The sequence below is a fragment of the Trichomycterus rosablanca genome, chromosome 2, assembly GCF_030014385.1.
Source record: "Trichomycterus rosablanca isolate fTriRos1 chromosome 2, fTriRos1.hap1, whole genome shotgun sequence".
NCBI classification, from domain to species: domain Eukaryota; kingdom Metazoa; phylum Chordata; class Actinopteri; order Siluriformes; family Trichomycteridae; genus Trichomycterus; species Trichomycterus rosablanca.
Genome location: NC_085989.1, coordinates 12,487,776 through 12,515,092, shown reverse-complemented (window position 1 = coordinate 12,515,092; position 27,317 = coordinate 12,487,776). Strand labels below are relative to the sequence as shown.

Sequence of the window (27,317 nt, the reverse complement as noted above, 5' to 3'; positions counted from 1 at the left end):
AAGTTCTTGTAAAAATTCATCAATAGCTGTACCTGGCACATGGACTAAATATTCCAACTTCAGTAAGGCAACAAGTGCATTTGAATAATAATGCTCACCACTAAAGAGCCTTTGACACAGCACTCAGAGCAAAGTTGGAGGATACCTATAAAGTACAAAATAAATTGTATTATTTCATTTAAAATAATTTTAAACTTAATTTTTTTTTAACTAACTACTTCATAGAAATCAAGTAAATCTAACATCTAATCCACATTTCAATTTAGAGAAACACATTTGTGGTCTGTTTATATAAATTTCAAACATATACTTTTAAGTGTTAAATCATTACATTTACATTAAAATAAGATTTTGTTCAAAATGAAAAAAAAATGTACTCACCACAATTGCACAACCTTTGGAACAGCACTCAAGAGGCCAAACAATGGCACTAGATGAAAAAAACGTCTAAACAGTTTAAAATAAACCATAGGAATTTACAGTGAGACTCCATAAAGGCTTTTATAATGAGAAAACTGACCAACACCGTCTAAAGAATTATAATATTATTTAACTAATGAAGTTATCTCATATATATAAAGTCTATTTTCACAAGCGTTAGCTTGTTTTACAATAGTAACGTTTTAAAAAAAACTACCATTTATTACGGATTTTAAAAGAGAAGTTCTGTCACATACATTTTCAAAATCTAAGACACATTACCGCATTATTAATACTGATAAAAAAAAGTTAACGTTTAAGCATTAACATAAACTTCGTTTCGCTCGAAATTATCGGCATATCAAAAACTAAACTTGTTCAAATATTGCATGTAAACAAACTACCTCTAACACTGACTGAAACTTAATAAGTTTTAATTACCTTTTCCGTGTAGTTTGCGGTCCACATCCACAGTAAATCTTTCAAAAGCGAGGGAAAATATGGCGTGCTTCAACAGTGACGGTTTTCTGTCCTCGAGACTGACCCCCGAAGGCGAAATTTCCCGGGTAATAAAACATAACTACTTTAATTATTCTTAACATGATTGAAACTAGCAGAATTTACATACCTAAAAATTGAAATATATTTACAAGATTTAAACATGTTCTGAAGAGAAATATAAATAAATTATGTAATATATACAAACTGCATATTTGTAATTTGAACAGCCCTCGAGTTTCCATTTTTTCAGTGTAGAAAAGTGACTGTTATAACTGAAAATAGATGTCACTCTAACTTAATACAATTTGTTTTTGAAATAAGATGTCCAACAAGCTCATGCTGAGATGTCCAAGTTATTTTGGCCATTTAATTTGCGCCAATTTGTAGTCCAGCCTTATGTGTTGCAAGAGGGCATAAATTACAGTTCATATGTAAGAGTGGGCCTTCTTGCTGTTCTGTCTACCAGGAGGTATGCAATTGAAAGGGTGAAAAAGCGAGATAAGACGTAGGAGGATCTGAGACAACATGGAGATAGAAAAGTAAGGGGTGAAAGAATGCCACGTTACAGGACACTGTGTGATATTCTGAGACAGAAATGGGATGCTTTGGTGACAGATTGGGATTGCCATTAGCAAAGAACTTTGTGAGAGTACAGTATATGTGGGAAGAAGGGCAGATGGCAGAAGAGCAAAAGAAGGTGTAATATCTTTTTGACTATTTGACTTTGATCATGGTATCTGCAAAGGTAATTAATTAACACATATTTTAATTAGGCTGCATTAAAGAGCTAAGAACAGGGCATGGTATACAGCATAAAATCCACAAAGCCTAAAAATGTTTTCTTGCTCAATGTCAAATTTAAACCCAAACCATATTTACCAGACAGATTTTGGTGTATCTTTTGTTATAGACTGACTACTTCTTGTATGAATGAATTCTCACTTTTGTTTACTGTTTCTTAATTACTGTCGAGTAGAAAATTGTCATCCCTCCTTAATAAATAATAGCATATTTTTTTATTATTTATTTTAGTATAAAGTAATAATATTTCATTACTTATAAAAAATATTAATACTGGTATTTGCAAATTTGTAAAATCTGATGATTGATTATATTAAATCACAGTTGCATGTTACTGTGATTGACTTGCTAACAAGAAGGCAGTCATTTTTACAAATATTTTTTCTAGGATGGATTTGTGGCGCACAAGGTATTGTTAGGTTGTTTCAATGTTTTTTTTTACATTCCTTCTCATGGGTAGCAGCACATCATTTAGCTTTAATGCACTGTTATTTACTTTTATTTCATATACTTTGTAACAGAGCAGGTTGTATCACGCCACTGAAGTGGCAGGTGTATCCTTGTATTTGCGAGTCTGGGGAGACTGAACCCACTATGCAGGATGCTTAACCAAAGTAAAACAATACTGTGGCAAAAATAAGCCACGAAACGACAAAGTAAATTATGGCCAAAATAACAGAAAATAAAGAAACAAAAAAAGCCAGCTGAAAACTTTAACCCAAAGCAGAGAGGCATGTTAGTGGAGTAGGGGGTATCATGCATGCCTAGAAAGGAACTTTCGTCCCACAGGTACATAAGCCTACGCTGTCCCCAGTCAGAGAACTCAGAGTGCCATGCCTTCTCCCCACAGGGCAAAATGCACGAGCACAGACAAAAGTAGGAAAATTAAATTTAAAAAAAAGATTAAAACTAATTTATCATAACACTTGCTTCTTAGTCCACCAGTGCATGATAATCTGTGTTTTTTGAAGAAAAAAAAGACGACATGCAATACACCACATTTACGCAGATGCATTTTGTAGAAACATCTGTGGGGCTCCACTCAAAAGGGTGCCATCATGATCACTCTGAAGTCAGCTTTTTCATTCAGGGCAGTTACATACACCATGATGCCAAAAGGTGCCATAAGACCAAATAAGCTTTTCGGAAAGATTCTGCAACCTATGCTCCCTGCCGAACCAAGATGAGAACATCTAATGCTACAGTACAGTCTGCAGTTTATTTCTTCATCTGCAAGACAAAATGTACTCATTAAACTGATATCTGATGATTTTTAACAATTCAGACATTGTTTACAAGTGAATTCCAGGCTGCATCCTGTGTTCTACATAGTGTATAACTAAACATGTATAACTCAAAGTGTATTTAAGGGTTTATCTAAAAACTCTCTACATATACAGCATTTTACGTCATCTTATGCACACATCCGAAAAGAAGGCTGTCTAAATGTATAAATACCTTAAAATGCTTCTTCAGTGGTGAAGGCAATCCCAGCATTCATTGAGGCACAACTTTTTTCCACAAAAAAATGTTAAAGATGATGTGAAACAACAAACGGAGCTTTTTTCAAATGTAAATAAATTCTCATAGATTTTTAATTTGTATAAAGGTGTACAAGTGTAATTTATTTGCAAATCTGGGCTTGTCAGTGACAATTTAACTGTCCTCAGAACACAAAGAGAAATGCTTATGTTAGCTTAGCATGCTAACGGACTGTGTCTCCTTAGCCCATCGGTTTAAGTGGCCTGAGGCTAACTGTGTTAGCTTAGTAAGCCAAAACTGTGATGACGTAATCATCGTAATCGCTAAGTACAATCCTCTCTATTTAGGCAGCTGCCCAGTTAGGCAGTGGGCAGCAAGGCAGCACACTAGGTTTTCAGACAGACTAATTGTTTCACATTAAGGAGGTATAGACTGACTTGTACAATTCAGATTGTGTTCGTTCCCTCCTTAATGAGTCCTTCCCATCCACTTTAAAACCAAAATCACTAGACATATTCTTCAGAATTTAATCTCATTAGAGTAAGAATCTGGCCCCTGAGGATAATTTTATGGCACAATCATCACCATTTTTAGTGTGCTGAGTCACATGGCATACACAAATCAAGTACAGGGGCTAACATTACCATTCCCTACATATTTTACATTTGTTTTTCAATGTTATCAGATTTATAAGCAGTATCGGGAGCCATCAGTAATTACAGACCTAGCGCTTGAATGGCTCCAAGCTTCTCATTTATCATGGTAATCGAACGTTGTCACTGGTATTCTGTCGACTTGCACCGCCTTTTATTTCCACCCCATAAACCATGTAAACCTATCCTTGCCTCAAGGAAGTCTTTTTAGTCCATTACAAATCAGCCGAATATGAGGCAACATCGAGTGCAACTGTGAAATTCTCACAGTCCTGACAGGGCGAACACAGCAGCCACACTAATTAATTCTTTTCTACCATTGCTCTGCACTGTTGTGATGTCCTACAAGCATTAATTCACATGAACTTGACAAGTATGAGTTTAATGCAAACTAGAGCAAGACACTCTTTGCATAGAGTACAACAATTTGGCACTAACATTGGAATAAAGAGGGATCTTTTGCTGAATTTAGCCCTATGGTAGACATCTAAATGTACCAAATTTGGAGCAAAAAAAGTAAATAAATAAGCATGACTGTTGTATCCAGGTCAATGACATTTCTTGTCTACAATGTGCACTTATTTAGCATGTTTTCCAAACGCCAGTGTTTTTTTTCTCTCAAAAATGCATATATCTAAAAGCCTAGATTGAGTGATTAATAGAATAAACTAAATTTTACATTACTCTTTCAGTGCTTATTAAATCCACACAACCCCAGCCCAACCATGAACAGTTTACTATATTTAAAAGTAGAAGCAAAATATATCAACTTCTGTTACATTAAAATAAAGTTCTAGCTGCTACTGCAGCAAACACAAAATAACAAAATATTGTTGCGTGAATTTCACTTCCTTTTACTATAAAAAATGTTTGCTATTCATTGAAAAGTCTATTTGTTTATTACATGATTATGTCCACATTGCCAAATTATGATTTTAATTATTTCTTCTTAATTTTATTGGCAAGATACATAAAGGCTTAAATATTTAAATTAAAAATTGAATTAAAGCAAACTTTACCGATGTGTGGACAAAAAATTAAACTAGAAAGTTTTAAATAATACTCTTATGTGATCTGTAATTATTAAGATTATGCTGTTTTTATAAAATGTATAATTGATTTTGGAGTCATTAGTTGGTTAGAAGCTGCCCTCAATACTCTACAGAAGCTCTACAGAACAAATTGTTTACCAATTGACAAAACAGAGCAGACACTAAATACAATAGTTGGACTAAAGTTGGATAGTGTACAGGACACATAAAGCCTTAAAACACTCAAATAACAGTTTTAGAAATTAAAATGCAATTACATTTAAAAAGAAAAGAGATCAGTGTTTACATTAATCTTCAACATTTCTGGCATTAAATCAGTACATGGAACTAAATTTACATTTAATATTCATAATAATGCATGTAACATTTTAAGTGCTTGATGACGTTGAAGAATCCAGAGCGAGTCCACAATACAGAATCTTTTGAGATATTTTAGGCACTTAGGTCCTCTGTGGTGAACTTTCCTCTATTGTTAATCTGATGGTTTGTTTGAGTAGGATTTGGGTAGGGAGGCTGGGATAGTCATGACAAAACTTTGATTCTGTGGTTGGTTATCTTAGATTCATAGTGTTTCATACTGCATTGAAATAAAAGTAAATTTAATAAACACTGATTTACTGTTCCTACTTTTTCTGATTGGGGTTGTAAATAAAACACATTTAAAATGTGATGTCTGTAACACACGCAAAAAAAGTTTGGACAGAGGCGTGGTTCCATCATTTTTCATTAATGAGACTTTAATGGTTCAGGAACTGAGGGCACTAATTGTTGCAGTCGAGCGCACACTTTCTGTGTCTAAAAAATCACACCAATGTAGCTGAAATAATGTTGAAATAATCTTTGACCTCCCAGGAAAAGATTTCGTTGTAATGGCAGCATGTGTCTCTTTAAAATTCCAATATAAACCTTCACAACAGTGGTACTTTCACACATATGCAAGTTACCCATACCATGACAGATGTTGGCTTTTGCACCTTTTAAAATAACAGTCTGGGTGATCCTTTTTATACTTGGCACTGAGAACTCCACTTCCACCCCAGAGAACTCTTTGTGCTCTTATGTGTTTCTGCATAGAATTTATGTACAGCTTTTTATTTGTGTTATTGAGTTTCATCTTGCATTTCTTGTTGTAGTGACGGATGGTTTTGAGTGACAATGGTTCTCTGAAGCCCATGCATTTATCACAGAAGCATGATGTTTTTTCATGCAATACCATCTAATAGGGTTGGGCGGTATGACGATATTACCGTATACCGCGGTATTCAAAAATGGTGACGGTATTCAAAAATGGTGACGGTATTTTTTAAATGTGAAGCGCCAAATTTCTGCTTCAGGTTTACCTTGAAAACTGAGACTTTAGGACATGCGCGCATCCACAGTGAGGGAGGGGTGGGAGGGGTAGGCGGTTGGAGCTCGCTGATTGGCTGTGGGGTGCTTACTGGTGATAACACAGAGAGACGAGTGAAGAGCCACACTGGCTAGCGTTAGCTGTGCGCTAACAAGCAGAAACTGAAAAACGGCTCTTTTAATTTTTCAAAATCAACATTTTTTATCAGTTCAACCGGAAATGAACACAAGCGCGTGCATGCGCGGACATGTACTTATTTACTAAATATATCTTCAGTGTAAATCGAGCACAAGTGTTGAGAAAAAGGAGCAAACAGTAATAATAACGTTACGACCAATCCGCTGTTCTGACTCTTGTCTGCCATAGATTTTCCTGCCTATGTAAGAACTATTTTTTCCTAAATAAAAGCGCTATATTAAGAAAAAAGAACGTCTCACCTGTCGTGTAATGTGAATTATAAAATATATTGTCTGGCCATTTAAGAATGTTATGTGCACTATAGGGCGTAGGGAGCGAGTGTGTAGGGAAGAGATCGGATTTTTACCGTTTCCATGTTCGTGTTTTGCGCTGAGCTTGTGTGACATGTAAAGTAGCGTTCTTGTTAACCACTCAAATGTTTGGACTTTGAATTATTTTAACATTATTTTACATCACCGTCATTGCAACATGAACATTTACATTCATATTTTTTGTTACGGTATAGAACTTAATTCTGGATTACAGGCATAACTAATCGTACACGTTCATACACTGTTAAGAAATATCTGTAACTATAAAGTAAGCAGTTAACTTTTGAAATATATTGAAGTGTTTAGCCTGCTGTTATTCTGTTTTGTGTGGGCAGAGAGAGATTACAATGCCAAAATGTTATGTGTTAATGTTTGTGTTAAAGTGTAATTGATACACATGCATTTATACTTATGCGTATTTATTATAGATCAGACAAGATAAGCAATGTTTGACGTTCAGATTGTTAAATCTTTTTATAATAAATCATTGAAATATTGTAATTACACTCAAGTGTGTACACTGTAATTACCCCCCCACCCCCACCCCCGCGGTAATACCGTATGCCGCGGTATTTCCTGATGACGGTATGAAAATCGGCAATATCGCCCAACCCTACCATCTAATTACTGTTTTAATTATGCAGTGCCATATCTAATACATTGAACAGTAGAAAATTTTAGATACTTCTCAAATTCAGATAAATCATGTGAACACTGAATGTCATTGGTTGCAACTTTTACTTCTTTCTAGCCAAGAAATTCAAGTGCAAGATTAAGCTTGTTATTAACACATACAATCGATTCAGAGATTCTTCTGACTTGCATTTTTAGTCATCAGTCTACACTTAATCAGCCCTTATAATCAAGTAAAAACATGAAAACTAAACAAAATTATTCAGATCCTTTATTTAATACTTTGTAGAAGCCTATTTGACAGCAATTGTTATTGGATATGTCTTTACAGTTTATCCTATTCTTCGTGGTACTCACAGGCATGGGTGGCACGGTGGCTAAGTGGGTAGCACTGTCGCCTCACAGCAAGAAAGTCCTGGGTTCGATCCCCGGTTGGGGCGTTCTGGGTCCTTTCTGTGTGGAGTTTGCATGTTCTCCCCGTGTTCGTGTGGGTTCCTCCGGGTGCTCAGGTTTCCTCCCACAGTCCAAAGACATGCAAGTGAGGTGAATTGGAGATACAAAAATTGTCCATGACTGTGTTTGATACAACCTTGTGAAGTGATGAACCTTGTGTAATGAGTAACTACCGTTCCTGTCATGAATGTAACCAAAGTATAAAACATGACGTTAAAATCCTAATAAAACAAACAAGTTGTTTTGGCCCATTGTTGTGATAAAAGTAATGTTATACTGTAATACTAGTCTGAGTTTGTCTGCACTTTGGAGAAGGCTTTCTTTCTTTATTTGGTTGCATTAATCAGTCCATAAATTCTTTTTAATCTTGCTGACCCTGCTGCTGAAAAGCACCCCCATAGCATAGTGCTTGCACCACGATGTTTTACCATTGAGATGGTATTATCCAGAGGATTAAATAATGTATGCTGTTCTGTCCAAAGAGTTTCTTATCAGGCCAGAAAAGCAAATTTCAAACTTAACACTTAACACTGGCTTAACACTGTGCCATTAACCTGATCTATGAAGTGCTGCAGAGAGTCTAACAGGTTCTGCCATCTTTGCACAGGAGAGGTACTTTCTTACCTTTATAAACAACGTTTGGCTGTTGTTTATCCAGGAAGGGAGCCGGAGAGGGACCTCATAACTGATGCAATTACAACCTCTGCTGGCTGATTGATGGCGTCTGCACAGAGTTGAGAAATAATGCATTGATCAGGGTGTGGCTCTCCGTGCACAAGGCTGATCCGCATATGAACTCGCCTTGTGCAGGTGAAAAGATGCAGTTGGCTACTGTGCACGTGTCGGAGGGGGAGTGTATCAGTTTGCTCTCCTCAATCGGGGCGGGGGTCAGCACTGGTAGCGAGGAAGCATAACGCAATTGGGTAAAAATTGGATCAGGGTAAGTCTTTTATGAGTTCTGCTCTACTTGTCCAGTTGAAACGTGAAAGACAAAGCAGATCTCTGATGTATACAGTGCCATGAAATTTATTCAGCCTATACAATATACAGTCATGTGAAAAAGTTAGGACACCCCATGAAAACCTTTGTCTTTTTTAACATATTTAAACATATGGACATTGAGCTTCATTTGAACAGTACTGAGAGATGGAGCTTACATAACTAAACAACAAAAATGTTAAAAATTACTTTTAAACACAAGTTGTAAAATGTAATGAACAAAAATGGAAATTTATTGTGAGGAAAAAGTTAGGACACCCCCACATTTATTACTACTTAAAATGTCTAAAATTAGAATCCGGTGCACCACATCAGCTGCAAAGATTAGACCATCATTAGAGGACATTGGAGTTTTATTTAAACCTCAGACATTAGTTTGGTTTGCTCTTGATTGTTGAAGTGAGTGTTATCACCATGGTGAGATCTAAAGAGCTCTCTGAGGCCTTAAAAAAGAAGGTTGTAGATGCATATGAGTCTGAGAGAACATCTAGACAAAGACCAGGACTTCTGGATGTCAGAAGATGTTCAGACCCCTTGAGAACAAAGCCTATATATTTTTTAATGTAATGATTTAGAAAATTGTTGTGATTGCATTCTTAGGGACTAAGCTTTAAAGTTTAAAGGACTAAGCTTTAAAGCTTAGAGTTTTTAAGGGTGGTTCTAATTATTGTCACATACTGTTTGTCTGTGTTGATATATGCTAACATTGGCACTTTCTCAACAGTGGCTTTGTGTCAGCGTGTTCGGGTTCTGCCTGAAGTGGAGGCCTACCCAAACAAGTCTGTTAATCTGCGCTGTGAATTTATCAATGCGGGAACCTCTAAACTCACACAGGTACTGAAACTTGTTTATTTTTAATATTTACTGTGAAAGTTTTCAAACACTCCCAAAGACAAAGTTGAGACTTTGACTCCCCCAACTTCATTTCATTTCTTAATATACATGCATTTCAGGCCTACAACACAAAAAAGTTGGTACAGTAAAGCATTTACCACATTGTGATGTTTCCATCCTTCTCACAACACTTAAACAACGTTTTGACACCAAGGATACCAAGCGATTTAGTGTTTCAGGTGTTATTTTGTCCCGTTCTTCCTGCAAGTACGTTTTAAGGTGTGAATCGTACAGGCTTGTCGTTGTCGCATTTTGTTTCAAAATTCTTCACACATTTTCTATCAGGGGCAGGTCAGGACTGCAGGCTGGCCAGTCCAATACCTGTCCCATCTTATTTCACAGCCATGCCTTCGTAATGTATGCAACATATGATTTTGCATTGTTTTGTTAAAAGACGCATAGACGTTCCTGGAAAAAAAGGTCATTTAAAGCTTTTTTGCATTAATGCTGCCATCAAAAGTTTAAATTGCCACTGCAAGGGGGCTGACACAATCCCATACCATTCCAGACCCTAAGTTTTGGACTTGTTGTTGACAATATTATGCATGGTCTTTTTCATTTTTGGTCTGGATCACATAGCGTTCATTTCTTTAAAAAAGATCTGAAATACTGATCTCGATAGCACTCTGGACATGGTTAACACACTGATTTTTTGCATGTTAAAGTTTTAAGTGGCATTTGTGAATGCAACTTTGTATTGTAGTGCTTGACAAATGTTTGCAAAGTTAATCCCTTGCCCACATGGTTATATGAGCTGTTGATGAATGATGGCTCTTGATGCAGTGTCATCTGAAGGATCAGAGATCATGGGTGTTCAGTGTAGGTTTGCATTGTCTTTAAACATTTCAATAATTTTCTCATGTATTTGTTGACGAACTGGAGATCCTCTGCCCATCATTGATTCCTCGAAAACGTAGCCATTTGTGGATACTGGCTTTGTTCCAAATTATGATAACAATCTCCTGTTGACATCACCTGTTTAAAATCACATCATTATATAGTTTTTTTTTACCTCATTACTAGCCCTACATTGACCCCAGTCCCAACTGTTTTTAAAATGTGTTGTAGGCCTGACATGCAAGAAATGATTTATCTTAACAAATAAAATGAAGTTGACCAGACAAAACATAAAATATCTTGGGTTCATACTGTCTGCAATGCAACTATAGTCAAAACAAGTTTGTTTTCCATACTGTCCCAATTTTTTTTTATTTGTGGCTGTAAACTGGCAGGCAGCCTTAGTTACAGTCAACAGGTCAGTAATTGATTTTGGCTAGTCACTCATTTAAAATTTATATATTTTTTAAAGATATGCATATAATATTGACTAATAATAAATGCCTCATAAATTGCTCATGCATCTAATTATGACTTTTAATATATAAATATACAGTACAGCCACGTTATTGATTATTGATTTATTAATGATTTGTTAGGTATATAGATAAACAGCAAATATTATGTAAACATATGAGCATTAGCTTGTAAGACTTCCAATTTCAAAAACACCAACTGACCCAATCCCACCCCCACACACAATGTTTGGAGTTCAGCTCTGGCAATTTGTTCCCATTTAGTGAAAAGACCATATGTAAGGTCAGGCACTGATGGACAAGAAGCCCAATCACAATTTTAACAATGAGTTGAATGGGGTTAAGGTCAGGGCTCTAAGTAGGCCACTGGAAATTGTACACATCGCACTCATCTAACCATGCATTTATGGTCTTTGCTTTGTGCACAAGAGTACAGCCATGCTGAAACTGGAAAAGGCCTTGCCCAAGCTATTTCTACAAACACAGAAGCTTATAACAATTATAAAAGTGATAGTTATTTAGCAATAGGAGTGGCTTAAAACTTAAAATTATAATTAAGAGGGGCATTTGCAAACTTTTGGCTATATAGTATTGATTGGTTGATTGATTAAACTACCCGACTGATCAATGTGCTGTTTTTTTTGCTTTCCTTGGCCGTCCTGTTTACTGTGCATATAATGTAAGAAATTCAACTTCAGTTTTAGGTTTTTATAACTCCCAAATTCTTGGTCACAGTTAATGTGAGAAAAAAGATTAAAGATGCAATTTATAATTGCCTGCTATCATATCAGTATTTTATTAAGAAGCCCCAGGAGGGCTATTTTAGTTAGTTCACATTCATGAGTATTACTGTGCATTACTTTTTTTGCTCATAGTTCTCATGTACAGTATATCCTGTAAATTCATGTGTAATTATTAATCCTCAGGTATCTTGGATTTTTGAGGCAAGCGAAGGCCAAAGAGAAAACATAGCTGTTTTCCACCCTATGTATGGTGAGAGTTTTCCTCAGTCAAGCTTCAAAGGCCGTGTACAGTTCACACAGGGCTCTTTGGAAAACCCCTCTATTAGGATTGACAATGTGAGGATGTCGGACGCAGGCAGGTACACCTGTGAGTACGCCACCTACCCTAGTGGAAATGAACAGGGCACCACCATGCTCATCATGCTTGGTAAGCTGCTCTTTAGATGCGATATAACAAAATGTATATACCAAAGATTGAAGACAACAGTAGAACTATTATTTGTTAAAATGGCAGTTTGATGCTTTTACAGTTGGAACACATTTGACCATATAAAATGTAGCACAGTCAATTTTAAATTGAAAGTGGTTTTGCCATTTTAGTTGACACTGCATGAATGCCAGGCCACTAAAATTTCAGTTGAATCAGATACTGTGATTCAGTCCACTACAACTAGTGCCATGTACCTTTGGTCATTGGTTTTATTATGTCCGAAATATTTTAATATTTTTATAATAGTTTGATCATTTCTATTTTATTTTTTTCAGATTTTAATATTGGTTTTTCAAATGAAAAATGACCCACTTCCCTATTTTTTTAATATTGGTTATTAAAATGAAAAAAATAAATGAGCAAAGGTACACAGACCTGACAAGATGTATGTGCCAAAAAATAAGTTACATTGTACAGGGTTGTTGTCCACAAAACTGGTATAAAAACATTTACATCACAATGTCCCTGCTTATGCAAATGAAAGAGTTTCCACATACTCCACTGGTTGCCGTATACATTAACACACTATGTTTATACATAGCTCAGTTTTGAATGAATTAAAACTTAATATTAAAAGTAAGTAAAAAATTAAATAAAAATTTTAATACAGCTCTAGTCCCCAATACGACCAGCTGTGAGTGTTTTGAATGAGAAGTGATTGAACCAAAATATATAATAATTTACCTAAGAGCCAGTATATCTAATGCTACATTTAAATTCCTTTTTTTTTGCTTTTGCCACTATGAAAACACTGAAAACACAGTATAAGTAAATGAAACTCACCCAGTGATTTAATTTGTTTAGCCTTTTTAGCTTTAAGTCTTACAGTTCTTTAATTTAAAATGTCTCGGGTGCTGTTTTTAATGAATTTATGACCAGATTTTAATAAGCATATACCTTTAGGACTTCTTGACAAAATCCCCTAAAAAACTAAAGCTGAGATTTTGGCTCAGTGCTTAATTTTGGCTCTCCTTATCCATGTTATCTCTGCCAACTCCAGTCTGCCTGCCATCTATTTAATGGCTTATAGCTCCAAATAACCTGTTTTATTACTTAATTAATGCTGTTATTAGATAGTAATTTAGAGAAACCAGCTTTAACCCAAACATAAATTTAGCTCATTTTAATGGACCATTTGCCTTTGTTACTTTTTCTCATTGTTTCTTATTCATTTTTGCTAGTCCAGTGTGTATCAAACAGAGTTACTAGAACAAGTTTGGAAAACTCTTCCCCCTAGGACCAGGGATACAAAAATTCATCAGCTTCCACATGCTGTTCCTAAAAAGCAAACAAATGAGGCACCTTGTTTGCCATAAGGTGCAACCTCTGTCTGTGTAGGAAGAGATCCTGATCCTTGAGGGTAATGGCTAGCTGCTGCTTCCAGGACCCAACACAGTGCTTCGGCTTCTACTTCACATAGAGAGAAGGTTGGAGAGGCCGGCTCCAATTAACTGGTTGGCCCTAAGAGTTCCCAAATGAGTCATTTTTGGACATCAAGATACCTCCGAAGGCATTTGCTGAGTGTCAGTTAAATGATGTCAGGACACCCAATGACTGCTCAAGTATATCATCTTTATAGTCCTGGTGCACAAGTGCAGGAAGTCTGTGACTCTGTGTATCCCCTTGTTGGGCTTCAAGGTGGGTGGAGGGTAGAAATACTAAAATTGTCCACCCTTCAATATACAAGCTAAAAACTGAAATAATAATGATGGACACTGACCTTAACTACAGGATCATAGAAATGTGCTCCACCTGAAGCGACAACTGGCAACTGTTTGTCCTATTGGAATCTGAAACACCTGACATCTCACTAGCTTTCACCCTTTGCAATCCACAAAGGAATTATTAGAATAGTGGAAACAGTAACAAAAATACCAGAAACATGATGTCTTGTTGAATAGTGACTGAATGTGCTAAAAAATCTCCAAGCTACTAAAATTGCAAGGATATGGATCAAAACCCTTCCACATCCCTTCCTCAACAGTATCAAAAGAGTCATCTGCACTAGGGAACTAGAAGGCAAGGATAAAACCGGAATTACAATCAAGCTATCAAACCAGGGAGACATCAATGTAAAATGGGTCAGTAATAAGTGCCAAGACAGGACCATCAAAACTAATTCCTACATGTGCACTTTTAACAGACGACATCCCTCAGAGAAAATTGATATTTCGTACCTATTGGGTGGAACTATACATTTCTAATCCACTTTGAGGCTGCAAGTGCCAAAAATATGTCCACATAGCCACAAAACTACAGAAGTAATGCAACTGCAGCAAGCCTGAACATGGCCCAGGTTGCCAGAACACCCCAACTGCACCAACTGCTCAGGGAACACAGCACTGCATCAGAAACTGCAGTATCTGAAACAAAACTCAGATGCACAAAAAAGATCAGCTACCCCGAGCCAAGGAAACTAAATAGCTTTTAAATTGAGAAAACCTATGCAGAGATGGTCAGTTTAAGACCTATAGAAAGCAAAATATGCCAAACAAATACTACCTTGGTAAATGGTGAAAAACCCAAACGTGAGACATTAACCGTGTAGCCTAATAATTATATTAACTTTTTGGAATTTTGGGGTTTAATTATTAAATAAGGTGTAATTAAAAGTGTGGGTTATGGATGTCCCCTGCACTTACAATGTACTAAAAGTCTGCCCTGATCAAAATGTGACAAACATACATTTTAAAATGTCAGAGCGTCTAAAATATGTGGGGATGCAAAAAAGCTGGAAAAGGCTAAACATTTTAAAGACGTAAATTGTCATACATAAACACAAATAAAGTTATATACATATATGGAAGATTCAGTAGTGTTGGTACTCTTCTTCAGAGTGGCTATTATGCAAAATTCACACAAGGAACACAACATCTTTGTCATGCTGCTTGTCTGAAGTAACCACTATATATTTCACATTGTTTGTTCTGGAATAACATAACATGAAAAAATGCACTGTGCGATGAAAAAAAATGCATGTTGAAGAGAGCATCATACATTGGGGCTACATTAAAATGACTAGGCTGGGCGCCCTCGTGGCGCAGCGGGATATTCCGCTAGCACACCAGTGCCGAGATTCTGAACTCCTCGGTTCGAAACTCGGCATTGCCACCGGTCGGCTGGGCTCCATCTGGCGGGCATAATTGGCAGTGTCTGCAGAAGATACTAATTGGCCATGGTATCTGCAGGGTGGGGGCCGGACTGTGTGTGGGTGGTATCTTCATACATTGTGTAAGGACACAGATTGGCAGAAGAGACGCCTGTGCAGAGTGCAGGGGCGAGAAGAGGAGGGCTGTGCACGTGTCAGAAGAGGCGTGTACAGTGACGTGCTCTCCTCGGATACAATCTGGTATCTCTCAGCAGCGGAAGACAAATTGAGTGTGCTAAATCGGGAGGAAAATGGGGAGAAAATGCATTAAAAAAATGACTAAGCTTCTTTTTGGTCACTGAGTAAAAATAAATTCCAAATAGCATCAAGAGGTCTTAAATTCTAATTTGAGAAGTACAACATCTAAAGTTTAATAGATGTTGAACAAAGAGAATAATGACTTGAAATTACTTGAGAGCTGTTCATAAAAAAATGCCTATTAGCTACAGTCAGTAATTGTATACCCACAATGTTTCTTATACTGAGATTATTAATAAATGAACATACCAAAAAGGTTATTCAAGAATGTCCACAACCATAACCATTGGTTGGAAATGGGTTTTGTGAGGTGTTGAGTTTAGTAAGGTGACCTCACCATATGTAAAGGTTGAAGTCAGTACCACTTAAAAATCAGACAGCTCTTCCTTTATTCACTGCTCTTTAACATTTCTTCTTTTACTTCTGTCCTTAGCCAAGGCTAAAAACTCAGCTTTTTCTGTCATGGTGCCAGCCAGCAGTTCAAAGTTGGTGGTTGCACGTTGTGAGTCGGCACAAGGAAAACCACTGGCAAGTATTTCATGGGTGACAAGTGCCAATGGTGAATACAACAGCACACAGGAGCTGCAGCTTGATGGCACGGTGACAGTAAAAAGTGAGTACATCATGGCACCAGCATCTACCGATAATGGCCGTGACCTTACCTGTGTGATCACGCAGGGAAAACAGGACCCACCCCAAAACTTTGCCGTGAAGCTAGCCGTGCACTGTAAGTTGTGGCCACACACACACACACAGTTCTTTTTGACCTTTTATGTATGGTACACATTCCACTGATGTAAAGGAACTATTATTCCCTCTTTTTATCTCTTCAGATCCCCCTACTGTCCGAATAGAGGGCTATGATGATAACTGGTATATGGGTCGAAAGGATGTGGTACTGAAATGCCATGCTGATGCTAACCCCAAGGCTTTTGATGTTACCTGGACAACGTGAGTAACATTTTATGTAAATCTTTAATGGAATGCTAATGTGATCATGTTCTGAGTTCTATTTTGAGATTTTGCTTTGAGAGGTTTTTTTTTTTACATTGAGATGAAAACCTTGCCTGTCATTCCTTTATATATACTCACCAGCCACTTGAGCCACTATTAGATTTACCTATCTTGTAAGTACATTCACTGGCAAATTTATGACCTGCACCCAGCATATAAAAGCACTGTGTGGGTGTACAATCACAGACTTTAGTCCCTCTGTACACTTTGTAAACCCCCTCTACCCTGTTAATCAATAGAGAAGGAATCATTTGGGGCCCACTGACTATAACTGCAGTTGTCAGAGCAATATTGTTGCAAGTCAAGTCAAGTCAACTTTATTTATATAGCGCTTTTTACAATATACACTGTCTCAAAGCAACTCCACAAAATCCAGGACCAACAGATACAAAAACCCCTGTTGAGCAAGCCGAGGGCAACTGTGGCAAGGAAAAACTCCCTGAAAATTACAGGAAGAAACCTTGAGAGGAACCAGACTCAACAGGGCCCATCCTTCTTGGGTGGTCTGGAGGACACTCCAAACAAATACACGATTTACACAAATCATACAAACACAGAATTGAATGATCTAAAAGTCATACAGTGGTAATAAATAGATAAATAAACAATTAAATAATAATAGGGTTGTTATCCGCTCTAGTCTTCAATAAAGTCTGTAGTGATTTCTTGTCGTTGCAATTACTCCAGACCCGTCACATCTGACAGGAGCAGCATCGTTGTCCCGGCAGTCTCGATTTTAATCCTTAACCTCGGTGGGTAAACAGGTTTCCATCAGAATGCCCTCGGGGTAAAACAACAGAGAATGTAGTTAATAATGTACAATGCTAGTTGACAAACAGTTTTACAGAGAGTTTTAGACTCCGGCAGCCCTAATTATTACAGCATAACTAAAAGGGAGAGCGAGCAGGTAACAAGGTCATGAAGGCTTTCACAGGACATCAGCGCCCACCTCTCCTACCCAAACCAGAGTGCGACAGCGACCCAACATCCCTGATCACCACAAGTTTCTATGACCAAGAACCCCCAAGCTCTGCGCCTTTGTCTATATTAATCAAAAGCCTGAGAAAATAAATATGTTTTCAGTTTAGACTTAAACATTGAGACTGTGTCCGAATACCGAACAGAGGCAGGAAGATTATTCCAAAGTTGTGGAGCTTTGTAAGAAAATGCTCTTCCACCAGCTTTGGTCTTTTTAATTTTAGGAACTATAAGTAACCCTGCATCTTGTGAACGAAGTGGACGTGCTGGGTTGTAGTAATTAATAAGCTCACTCAGATACTGTGGAGCCAGACCATGTAGCGCTTTATAGGTTAGTAAAAGTATTTTGTAATCAATGCGAAATTTAACTGGCAGCCAGTGTAGAGATGATAGAACAGGAGTGATATGATCAAATTTTTTAGTTCTAGTTAGCACTCGAGCTGCTGCATTTTGAACTAACTGGAGTTTGTTTAAGGATCTACCAGAGCATCCAGTTAGAAGAGCATTACAATAATCTAACCGAGAAGTTATAAACGCATGGATCAGTTTTTCGGCGTCATTAACAGATAGTATATTTCTTATTTTAGAGATATTACGCAAATGATAGAAAGCAACTCTAGTAATATTATTAATGTGTGTATCAAAGGAGAGATCTGAATCTATTGTGACACCTAAGTTTTTTACATCTGGGCTGGGAGTAACAGAGAACGTGTTTAAGTTTAGCACCAGGTTAGACAACTTGTCTCTTGCAGCTTTAGAGCCAACAAGTAAAACCTCAGTTTTATCTGAATTAAGTAAAAGAAAATTACACGACTGTTATGATGTGGGAGGAAGGACCCAGGGATGCGGAGGTTTAACTAAAAAAGGGTTTTATTTACAAAATCATAAACATAATATACATAAAATAAAAGGAATAACAATAACAAAAAACACTTCGGGGAATCCCGAAGGCAGCCGGACGTCGGGGGCTGAAAAGGAACAAAAAAAAAGCATACAAAAGAAAAGGGGAAGCGCGAGGCGCGAACCCAGGACTCTTGCCTCCCGACCGGGAGCTTTAACAGCCTGCCACAGCGGCGCTAGTGGCAGACTCGCTCCCGGCGCTATTGAAGCAAAGAGTGGGTTCGCGAGATGGACCACCTCGCGCTGTTGGCCGAAGAAGGGGGGGTAACACCGACAATAGCTGCGTGGCATGGCGCTTTCCAGCAACCAATGCTGGCTAGAGCCATGCCAGCTACCGGGTGTGATCGATTTGCGGGTTTCAAAAGTTAATGGCAAAGGCGCTGTCACCAGCCAGGGTGGCTGGGAAGTGGCCATTTGCTCCTGCGCTCCAGAGGGCGGAACGTGACGCTGTCACCAGCGGTAGCTGGGAGGGGGTCACGTTCCTCTGGGCGCAGCCGTGGGGTCTCTAGGTGGCGGCGGCACGGCGGCTCGACGGCTCGGCGGCAGCGGCCCGACGGCGACCTGAGAGCGACAACCAGGCGGCGGCGGCGGCACGACAGCTGCGGCACTATGGCGGCAGCTTGGCGGCGGCGGCGGCGTGGTGGCGCCCACTAGCGGTGGCCCGGCGGCAGCGGCACGGCGGCGGCGGCACATTGCGGCGGCACAACCTAAAGATAAAAAAAAACAATAAACATAAAAGGACACCGCAGTGTCAAACAAACTCAAAGAAAGAAAAAAGAAACAGCCAACTAGAGCAGAAGGTGCGACGGCTACAGCTCTGCACCTATCCCTTAAATAAGGGAAGGCACAGGTGTAGCCACTTCGCCCTAACGAGCTGGCCAGGTAATAAAAGGCACAGCTCGTTTCTGCTCTGTAAGGCCTGTGGCGTCAGGGAGAGATGGTACATTCCCCTGATGCCACAGAGCCTAACAGTACCCCCTTCTTAAGGAGACCTCTCCTGAGGTCTCCAGCCGGCGGTCCCGTCCCCACCAGTGGCTAAAAGCCACTGGGGGAGTGCCCCCCCAAAAAATTTTTTGGGAGAGGACGGGGTCCTCCGCTGGGTCCAGTAATGGTCGCACCTTGCTGTTATGATGTGGGAGGAAGGACCCAGGGATGCGGAGGTTTAACTAAAAAAGGGTTTTATTTACAAAATCATAAACATAATATACATAAAATAAAAGGAATAACAATAACAAAAAACACTTCGGGGAATCCCGAAGGCAGCCGGACGTCGGGGGCTGAAAAGGAAAAAAAAAAAGCATACAAAAGAAAAGGGGAAGCGCGAGGCGCGAACCCAGGACTCTTGCCTCCCGACCGGGAGCTTTAACAGCCTGCCACAGCGGCGCTAGTGGCAGACTCGCTCCCGGCGCTATTGAAGCAAAGAGTGGGTTCGCGAGATGGACCACCTCGCGCTGTTGGCCGAAGAAGGGGGGGTAACACCGACAATAGCTGCGTGGCATGGCGCTTTCCAGCAACCAATGCTGGCTAGAGCCATGCCAGCTACCGGGTGTGATCGATTTGCGGGTTTCAAAAGTTAATGGCAAAGGCGCTGTCACCAGCCAGGGTGGCTGGGAAGTGGCCATTTGCTCCTGCGCTCCAGAGGGCGGAACGTGACGCTGTCACCAGCGGTAGCTGGGAGGGGGTCACGTTCCTCTGGGCGCAGCCGTGGGGTCTCTAGGTGGCGGCGGCACGGCGGCTCGACGGCTCGGCGGCAGCGGCCCGACGGCGACCTGAGAGCGACAACCAGGCGGCGGCGGCGGCACGACAGCTGCGGCACTATGGCGGCAGCTTGGCGGCGGCGGCGGCGTGGTGGCGCCCACTAGCGGTGGCCCGGCGGCAGCGGCACGGCGGTGGCGGCACATTGCGGCGGCACAACCTAAAGATAAAAAAAAACAATAAACATAAAAGGACACCGCAGTGTCAAACAAACTCAAAGAAAGAAAAAAGAAACAGCCAACTAGAGCAGAAGGTGCGACGGCTACAGCTCTGCACCTATCCCTTAAATAAGGGAAGGCACAGGTGTAGCCACTTCGCCCTAACGAGCTGGCCAGGTAATAAAAGGCACAGCTCGTTTCTGCTCTGTAAGGCCTGTGGCGTCAGGGAGAGATGGTACATTCCCCTGATGCCACAGAGCCTAACAACGACATCCAGTTTTTTATGTCGTTTACACAATCTTCTATCTTACTGATTGTGTCAGTATCATTTGGTTTGGCTGATATATACAGCTGTGTGTCATCTGCATAGCAGTGAAAGTTTATGCCATGTTTATGAATAATTTCACCTAGTGGAAGCATATAGAGTGTAAATAATAGCGGTCCAAGTACCGACCCCTGTGGAACACCACACTTTACTTTTGTAGTTTCTGAGCATTTATTATTTACATAAACGAATTGAGAGCGGTCAGTCAAATATGATTGAAACCAAGAGAGTGCGAGTCCTTTAACACCTACTGTATTTTCTAGCCTCTCCAGTAAAATGTTATGATCGACCGTATCAAACGCTGCACTAAGATCTAATAGAACAAGAAAAGAGACACATCCATTATCAGAAGACATTAACAACTCGTTAACTACTCTAATTAATGCGGTTTCGGTACTATGGTTGGGTCTAAATCCTGATTGAAATTTTTCATGAATACAATTTTCATTCAAATAAGAACATAGCTGTTTGGAAACGACTTTTTCTAATATCTTTGAGACAAAAGGAAGGTTTGAAATTGGCCTATAATTAGATAAAACATGTGGATCAAGATTAGGTTTTTTAATCAGGGGTTTAATAACAGCACTTTTAAACAATTTAGGTACATACCCAAGGCTAAGGGATGCATTGATTAATGTAAGCAGGGGCTCTACAATAGCTGGGAGTAAATCTTTAAGTAAACGAGTTGGAACAGGATCGAGTATACACGATGATGACTTCGATGATTTAATCAACACAGTTAGTTCATTTTGGGAGATTGGATTAAAGGAATTTAGTTGGATTAACTCGTTACTATTATCACCAATGCTGCTCGGAGTGAGTCCATACTTAACATTGGCAAGTGACACACTCTGACTCTGAAGTCGTATTTTTTCTATCTTGTCATTAAAGAATTTTAAAAAATCATCACTGGTACAGTCAGGCGGTATATTAGATTCAGTTTCATTGACGTTTTTAGTTAATTTGGACACTGTCTCAAAAAGGAATCTAGGATTGTTTTTATTTTTCTCTATTAGGGATGAATAATATACAGATTTAGCTTTTATAAGTGCATGTTTATACTCAGTTAGAGCATCTTTCCAAGCAATCTTATACACCTCCAGTGTAGTGTGACGCCACTTACGTTCTAATTTCCGTGCTGCTTGTTTAAGTGCGCATGTGTGGTCATTGTACCATGGAGCAAGTTTTTTCTCCCTAATCAGTTTAGTTTTGAGTGGGGCTACGTTATCTAAGGTTGTGCGCAGTACGGTCTCTAGGTTTTGAGTTGCCTGATCTAGTTCTTTAGGTTCTGATGCTGATATATTTGGTAATTCTGGTAGGCAGTTTATGAACGCTGCTGCAGTTGCAGATGTAATAGTGCGCTTACATTTAAAACGATTTGGTTGCTGTATATTATTGGACAGGGACACTTCATATATTAGTAGGGAGTGATCAGAGATTAAGTAATTCTGTGGTATAATTTCCAGGTTGTCTATGTTTATACCATAAGTAAGTATTAAATCTAAGGTATGTTTACAGCGGTGAGTGGGTCCTGTTACATTTTGGGTGATGCCTAAGGATTCTAAAATAGAATCAAACGCAATTTTGAGTGGATTACACTTATCCTCATAATGAATATTAAAGTCACCAACAATTAGAGCTTTCTTAGTTGATAAGACTAATTTAGAAAGAAAATCGGCAAATTCGTTAAGAAATTCTGAGTAAGGACCAGGGGGTCGATAAACAGTAACCAGTTTAAACATACTATTTTTATCAGATGAACATTTATTGGTTATGTCAGAGATAAGAACTTCAAACGAGTTTGTTATGGGAGTTGATTTTACAGTAAGACCTATGTCTTTATCATAAATTGCGGCTATTCCTCCACCACGACCGCTAAGACGTGGCTTATGTTCATAACTGTAACCCGGAGGAGATGCTTCATTTAAACCTAGATACTCATCAGGTCTAGCCCAGGTCTCGGTTAAACACAGGGCACTAAGACCTGTGCAAAGGATGAATAGTGATCCAACCAAAAATGTAAGGTCAACAGCATTTTGTGATCTGAACTGTCCACTAATTATGGCTTAAGGAGGATTATCACACATTGTGCATGAAAAAAAGAAAGATTGACTGGTCTCTGACTGTACCTTCAATATGTGTTAATGTGTGCCTAATAAAAATGGCCATCTGATACACTTACACTAATGATCCAAAACATTAGGAACACTCTCCAAAAATCTGAATTGCAGTACTATTTTCATAACAAATGTTATTGTCACAGTCAGGGATATATTGTTGTGATGGTAATAGTACACATTGATGGCAGATATAGGCTTGTTAGGGCTCAGCCGTTACTGAGGCTATGAAAGCAATGGCAGAATAAAGAAGATAATTTAATAATAAGAAGAAGAATGCTGGACCTAGTCATATGGCTTAGTCATCAGTTTAATATTAGATGGTTGACTGGTCAGATTTATCCTATATAATGAGGACAACTGGGCACATGTGCATCCTTTACATGGGGAAGAGATGGCACTAGGATAAACTGTAGGATGATCTATCTTACAGTGTTCATAATTTGAAGGACCTGACAGTATTTGCCTGCTACCAGATACCACAGGACTTCTTTAGATGTCTTGTAGGGTTCGTTCAAAGAGATGTTTTGACAACATTTAGAAGTGTGGTCCAAATGTTTTGTCTCACTGGTGTATAACACACACTACCATGTCAAACCAGATTAGTGTCACTGCAGTGCTGAGAATGGTCCATCCACAAATAATATGTGGTAAGTGATTGTAAAAGTGGATTTACATGATAGGTGTTTGTTTATTAGGATTTTAACGTCATGTTTTACACTGTTTGGTTACATTCATGACAGGAACGATAGTTACTCAATACAAGGTTAATCAGTTCACAAGGTTATATCGAACACAGTCATGGACAATTTTGTATCTCCAATTCACCTCATTTGCCTGTTTTTGGACTGTGGGAGGAAACCGGAGCACCCGGAGGAAACCCACGCAGACACAGGGAGAACATGCAAACTCCACACAGAAAGGACCCGGACCGCCCCACCTGGGGATCTTTTTGCTGTGAGGCGACAGTGCTACCCACTGCCCACGTGGTAGGTGTAAATCAAATGACCAAAAAATCTTTGTACAAGGTTGATTAATATATACAATGTGGGACAAGTAAAAAAAAAAACTATTTAGCTTTTTTTTCAAATTTAATACTGTTTTCCTTCAAAAATTAAATCATCATTACATTTTAAAAAATTTTAAAATTAAAAAAAAGAAATACATATTTTTGAGAGAATGGCGCTTAGGTGTCACAGTGATAAAAAATACACTAAAATACACTGAGATTTGGGGTTCAAAGCAGTGCTATTGGGCAGTCTGGCTTATACTCAAACATGATGTGGCTATGAATAGCCTAGCCATGGGAAATGCACTTGTCAGGGTGCTCTCAATGCCTGTCTTAATCTCAGATAAAAATGATCCAAAACATGAATAGCCTAGCCATTGGGAAATGCACTTGTCAGGACGCTCTCAGTGTTTTAATCTCGAAAAAATATGCAATTTTATTTTACACATAGCCTAATACTTGGTTGGTGCACCTTTGGCAGCAATTACAGCTTCAAGGCGTCTTGGGAAAATAGCTACAAGCGTAGCATACTTGTTTCTGAACATTTTTGCCCATTCCTCCTGACATGTCCTTGCAAGCTCTGTCAGGTTGGATGGGGAGCATCGGTACACAGCCATTTAGCTCCTTCCACAGATGTTCAATTGGATTCAGGTCTGGGCTCTGGCTGGGCCACTCCAGGACATCCACAGACTTTCTCCGAAGCCACTCCTTTGTTCTCTTGACTATGTGCTTCAGGTCGTTGTCATGTTGGAAGGTAAACCTTCGCCCCAGTCTGAGGTCCAGAGTGCCCTGGAGCAGGTTTTCTTCAAGGATCTTGGTGTACTTAGCTGCATTCATCTTTCCCTCTATCAGGACTAGTCGCCCCGGCCCCGCTGCTGATAAACATCCCCACATCATGATGCTGCCACCACCATGCTTCACTGTAGGAATGGCATTAGCCAGGTGATGAGCGGTGCCTGGTTTCCTCCAGACGCGACGCTTGGTATTCAGACCAAAAAGTTCAATTTTGGTTTTATCAGACCAGAAAATCTTGTTTCTCATGGTTTAAGAGTCCTCTAGGTGCCTTTTGGTGGGCTGTGGCTTCTGTCTGGCCACTCTACTATGAAGGCGTGATTTGTGGAGTGCTGCCTGGATGGTTGATCTTCTGATGGTTCTCCCATCTCCACAAGGATATGCTAAAGCTCTGTCAGAGTGACCCTCGGGTTCCTGCTCACCTCCCCGTCAAAGGCCTGTCTCCCCTGATCGCTCAGTTTGGCCATGTGGCCAGGTCTATGAAGATTTTTGGTGGTTCCAAACTTCTTCTATTTACGAATGATGGTGGCCACTGTGCTCTTTGGGACCTGTAAAGCTGCAACAATTTTTCTGTACCCTTCTCCAGATCTATGCGTTGACACAATCCTGTTTTTGAGGTCTGCAGATAATTCCTTTGACCCCATGGCTTGGAGGTTGCTCTGATATGCACTGTCAACTGTGGGACTTTATAAAGGCAGGTGCTGGGAATCATCAATCATGTCCAATCAATTGAATTTACCACAGGTGGACTGTAGAAACATGGAACATAGAAAATTGTAGAAACATCTCAAGCAGTATCAGTGAAAACAAAATGCACCTCAGCTCACTTTTAGGTGTCATATCAAAGGGTGTGCACACTTGTGTACATATGATATTTTACATTTTGATTTTTAATAAACAAATGTCTAAAAACCTGCCTTCACTTTGTCACTGTGGGCTATTTTGTGTAGAATTTTGTGACAAAAATTAACTCAGTCTATTATAGAATGAGTCTGTAATGTAATAAAATGTGAAGAAGGTGAAAGTGGTGTGCAGACTTTCCGGGCTTGACTGTACAGTGCAATCATTCCATAGTGCAAATGCAATGTGGAATCTAGCTTGTGCAATAGCTATTAGTATAATATGAAACTACTTTATGATATTACGGAAGTTGTTGACAGGAGCACATTAATAGGCTTACAGAAGGTTTAAAAGTGGGATTAGTTTAATTACCTTAACTTAACTTTTTTAAGTTATTATTAAAATTAAAATTATTATTATTATTAAGTAATTTTTTTTGTTTAGTAAACTTAAATCTTTTAGCACATTTAAATGTGTACTCAAATGAGTACAATGTACTCTGCATTTTATAGTAGAGCAAAAAAACGTAAATAATTTATGTATGTTGTACTACAAATGTTTGATTAGATATAAAGTCCGGGCTTACAGTGTATAGTGCCCTCTTGCTTTCATACATGATGGTTCCTCTTGTGGGTGAATAAAAAGCAGTGTCTCTTGATGCAAATCAAATGATGCGTCTCAGTTCATCATCTTCTACTGTGTTAACTGGGCAACAGTTTTTCCTGTCGACCAATTAACCAAAGTAGTAGTTACCCTCTCAATTACAGGTTTTGTTATTCGTCTATGAGTACTACACACCTGTAATGTAAATTGACAAGGCCCCAAAGAGTTTCAGTAGGGTGTCTTGCTTTAAGGTGATATGTCAAAGACAAATGACTTCTGTGTTAATTAAATTTGACTTTACAAACTGTGCAGATCATCTCCAAAAATCCATTAGGCAAGTTTTTAAAAATAAACCTGTCTGCCTAAAATTCAATCTTTGTCCTTATCCATTTTTAGCCACGGTGGTCTGGTTTGACAGCATAGGAAGTAAACACCCAGCTTTGTTAATTGTGTTACTTTTTTTATATATACAGTGTATCACAAAAGTGAGTACACCCCTCACATTTCTGCAGATATTTAAGTATATCTTTTCATGGGACAACACTGACAAAATGACACTTTGACACAATGAAAAGTAGTCTGTGTGCAGCTTATATAACAGTGTAAATTTATTATTCCCTTAAAATAACTCAATATACAGCCATTAATGTCTAAACCACCAGCAACAAAAGTGAGTACACCCCTAAGAGACTACACCCCTAAATGTCCAAATTGAGCACTGCTTGTCATTTTCCCTCCAAAATGTCATGTGACTCGTTAGTGTTACTAGGTCTCAGGTGTGCATAGGGAGCAGGTGTGTTCAATTTAGTAGTACAGCTCTCACACTCTCTCATACTGGTCACTGAAAGTTCCAACATGGCACCTCATGGCAAAGAACTCTCTGAGGATCTTAAAAGACGAATTGTTGCGCTACATGAAGATGGCCAAGGCTACAAGAAGATTGCCAACACCCTGAAACTGAGCTGCAGCACAGTGGCCAAGATCATCCAGCGTTTTAAAAGAGCAGGGTCCACTCAGAACAGACCTCGCGTTGGTCGTCCAAAGAAGCTGAGTGCACATGCTCAGCGTCACATCCAACTGCTGTCTTTGAAAGATAGGCGCAGGAGTGCTGTCAGCATTGCTGCAGAGA

The 27,317-nt window shown here is 39.1% G+C and overlaps 1 protein-coding gene across 1 annotated transcript in view; it reads left to right on the top strand.

The window, feature by feature from the left end:
* Nucleotides 1-6,582: 6,582 nt before the first annotated feature.
* pvrl2l (PVR cell adhesion molecule related 2 like) overlaps nucleotides 6,583-27,317 on the top strand; it is a gene marked incomplete at its 5' end in the record, with an annotated part of 32,571 nt that continues 11,836 nt past the window's right edge. The window contains 5 exons of the mRNA XM_063011387.1: nucleotides 6,583-6,637; nucleotides 9,576-9,685; nucleotides 11,985-12,228; nucleotides 16,131-16,424; nucleotides 16,531-16,648. Of these exons, the coding sequence (XP_062867457.1) occupies nucleotides 6,583-6,637; nucleotides 9,576-9,685; nucleotides 11,985-12,228; nucleotides 16,131-16,424; nucleotides 16,531-16,648 (821 nt within the window). The remainder of the gene's footprint in view (nucleotides 6,638-9,575; nucleotides 9,686-11,984; nucleotides 12,229-16,130; nucleotides 16,425-16,530; nucleotides 16,649-27,317) is intronic.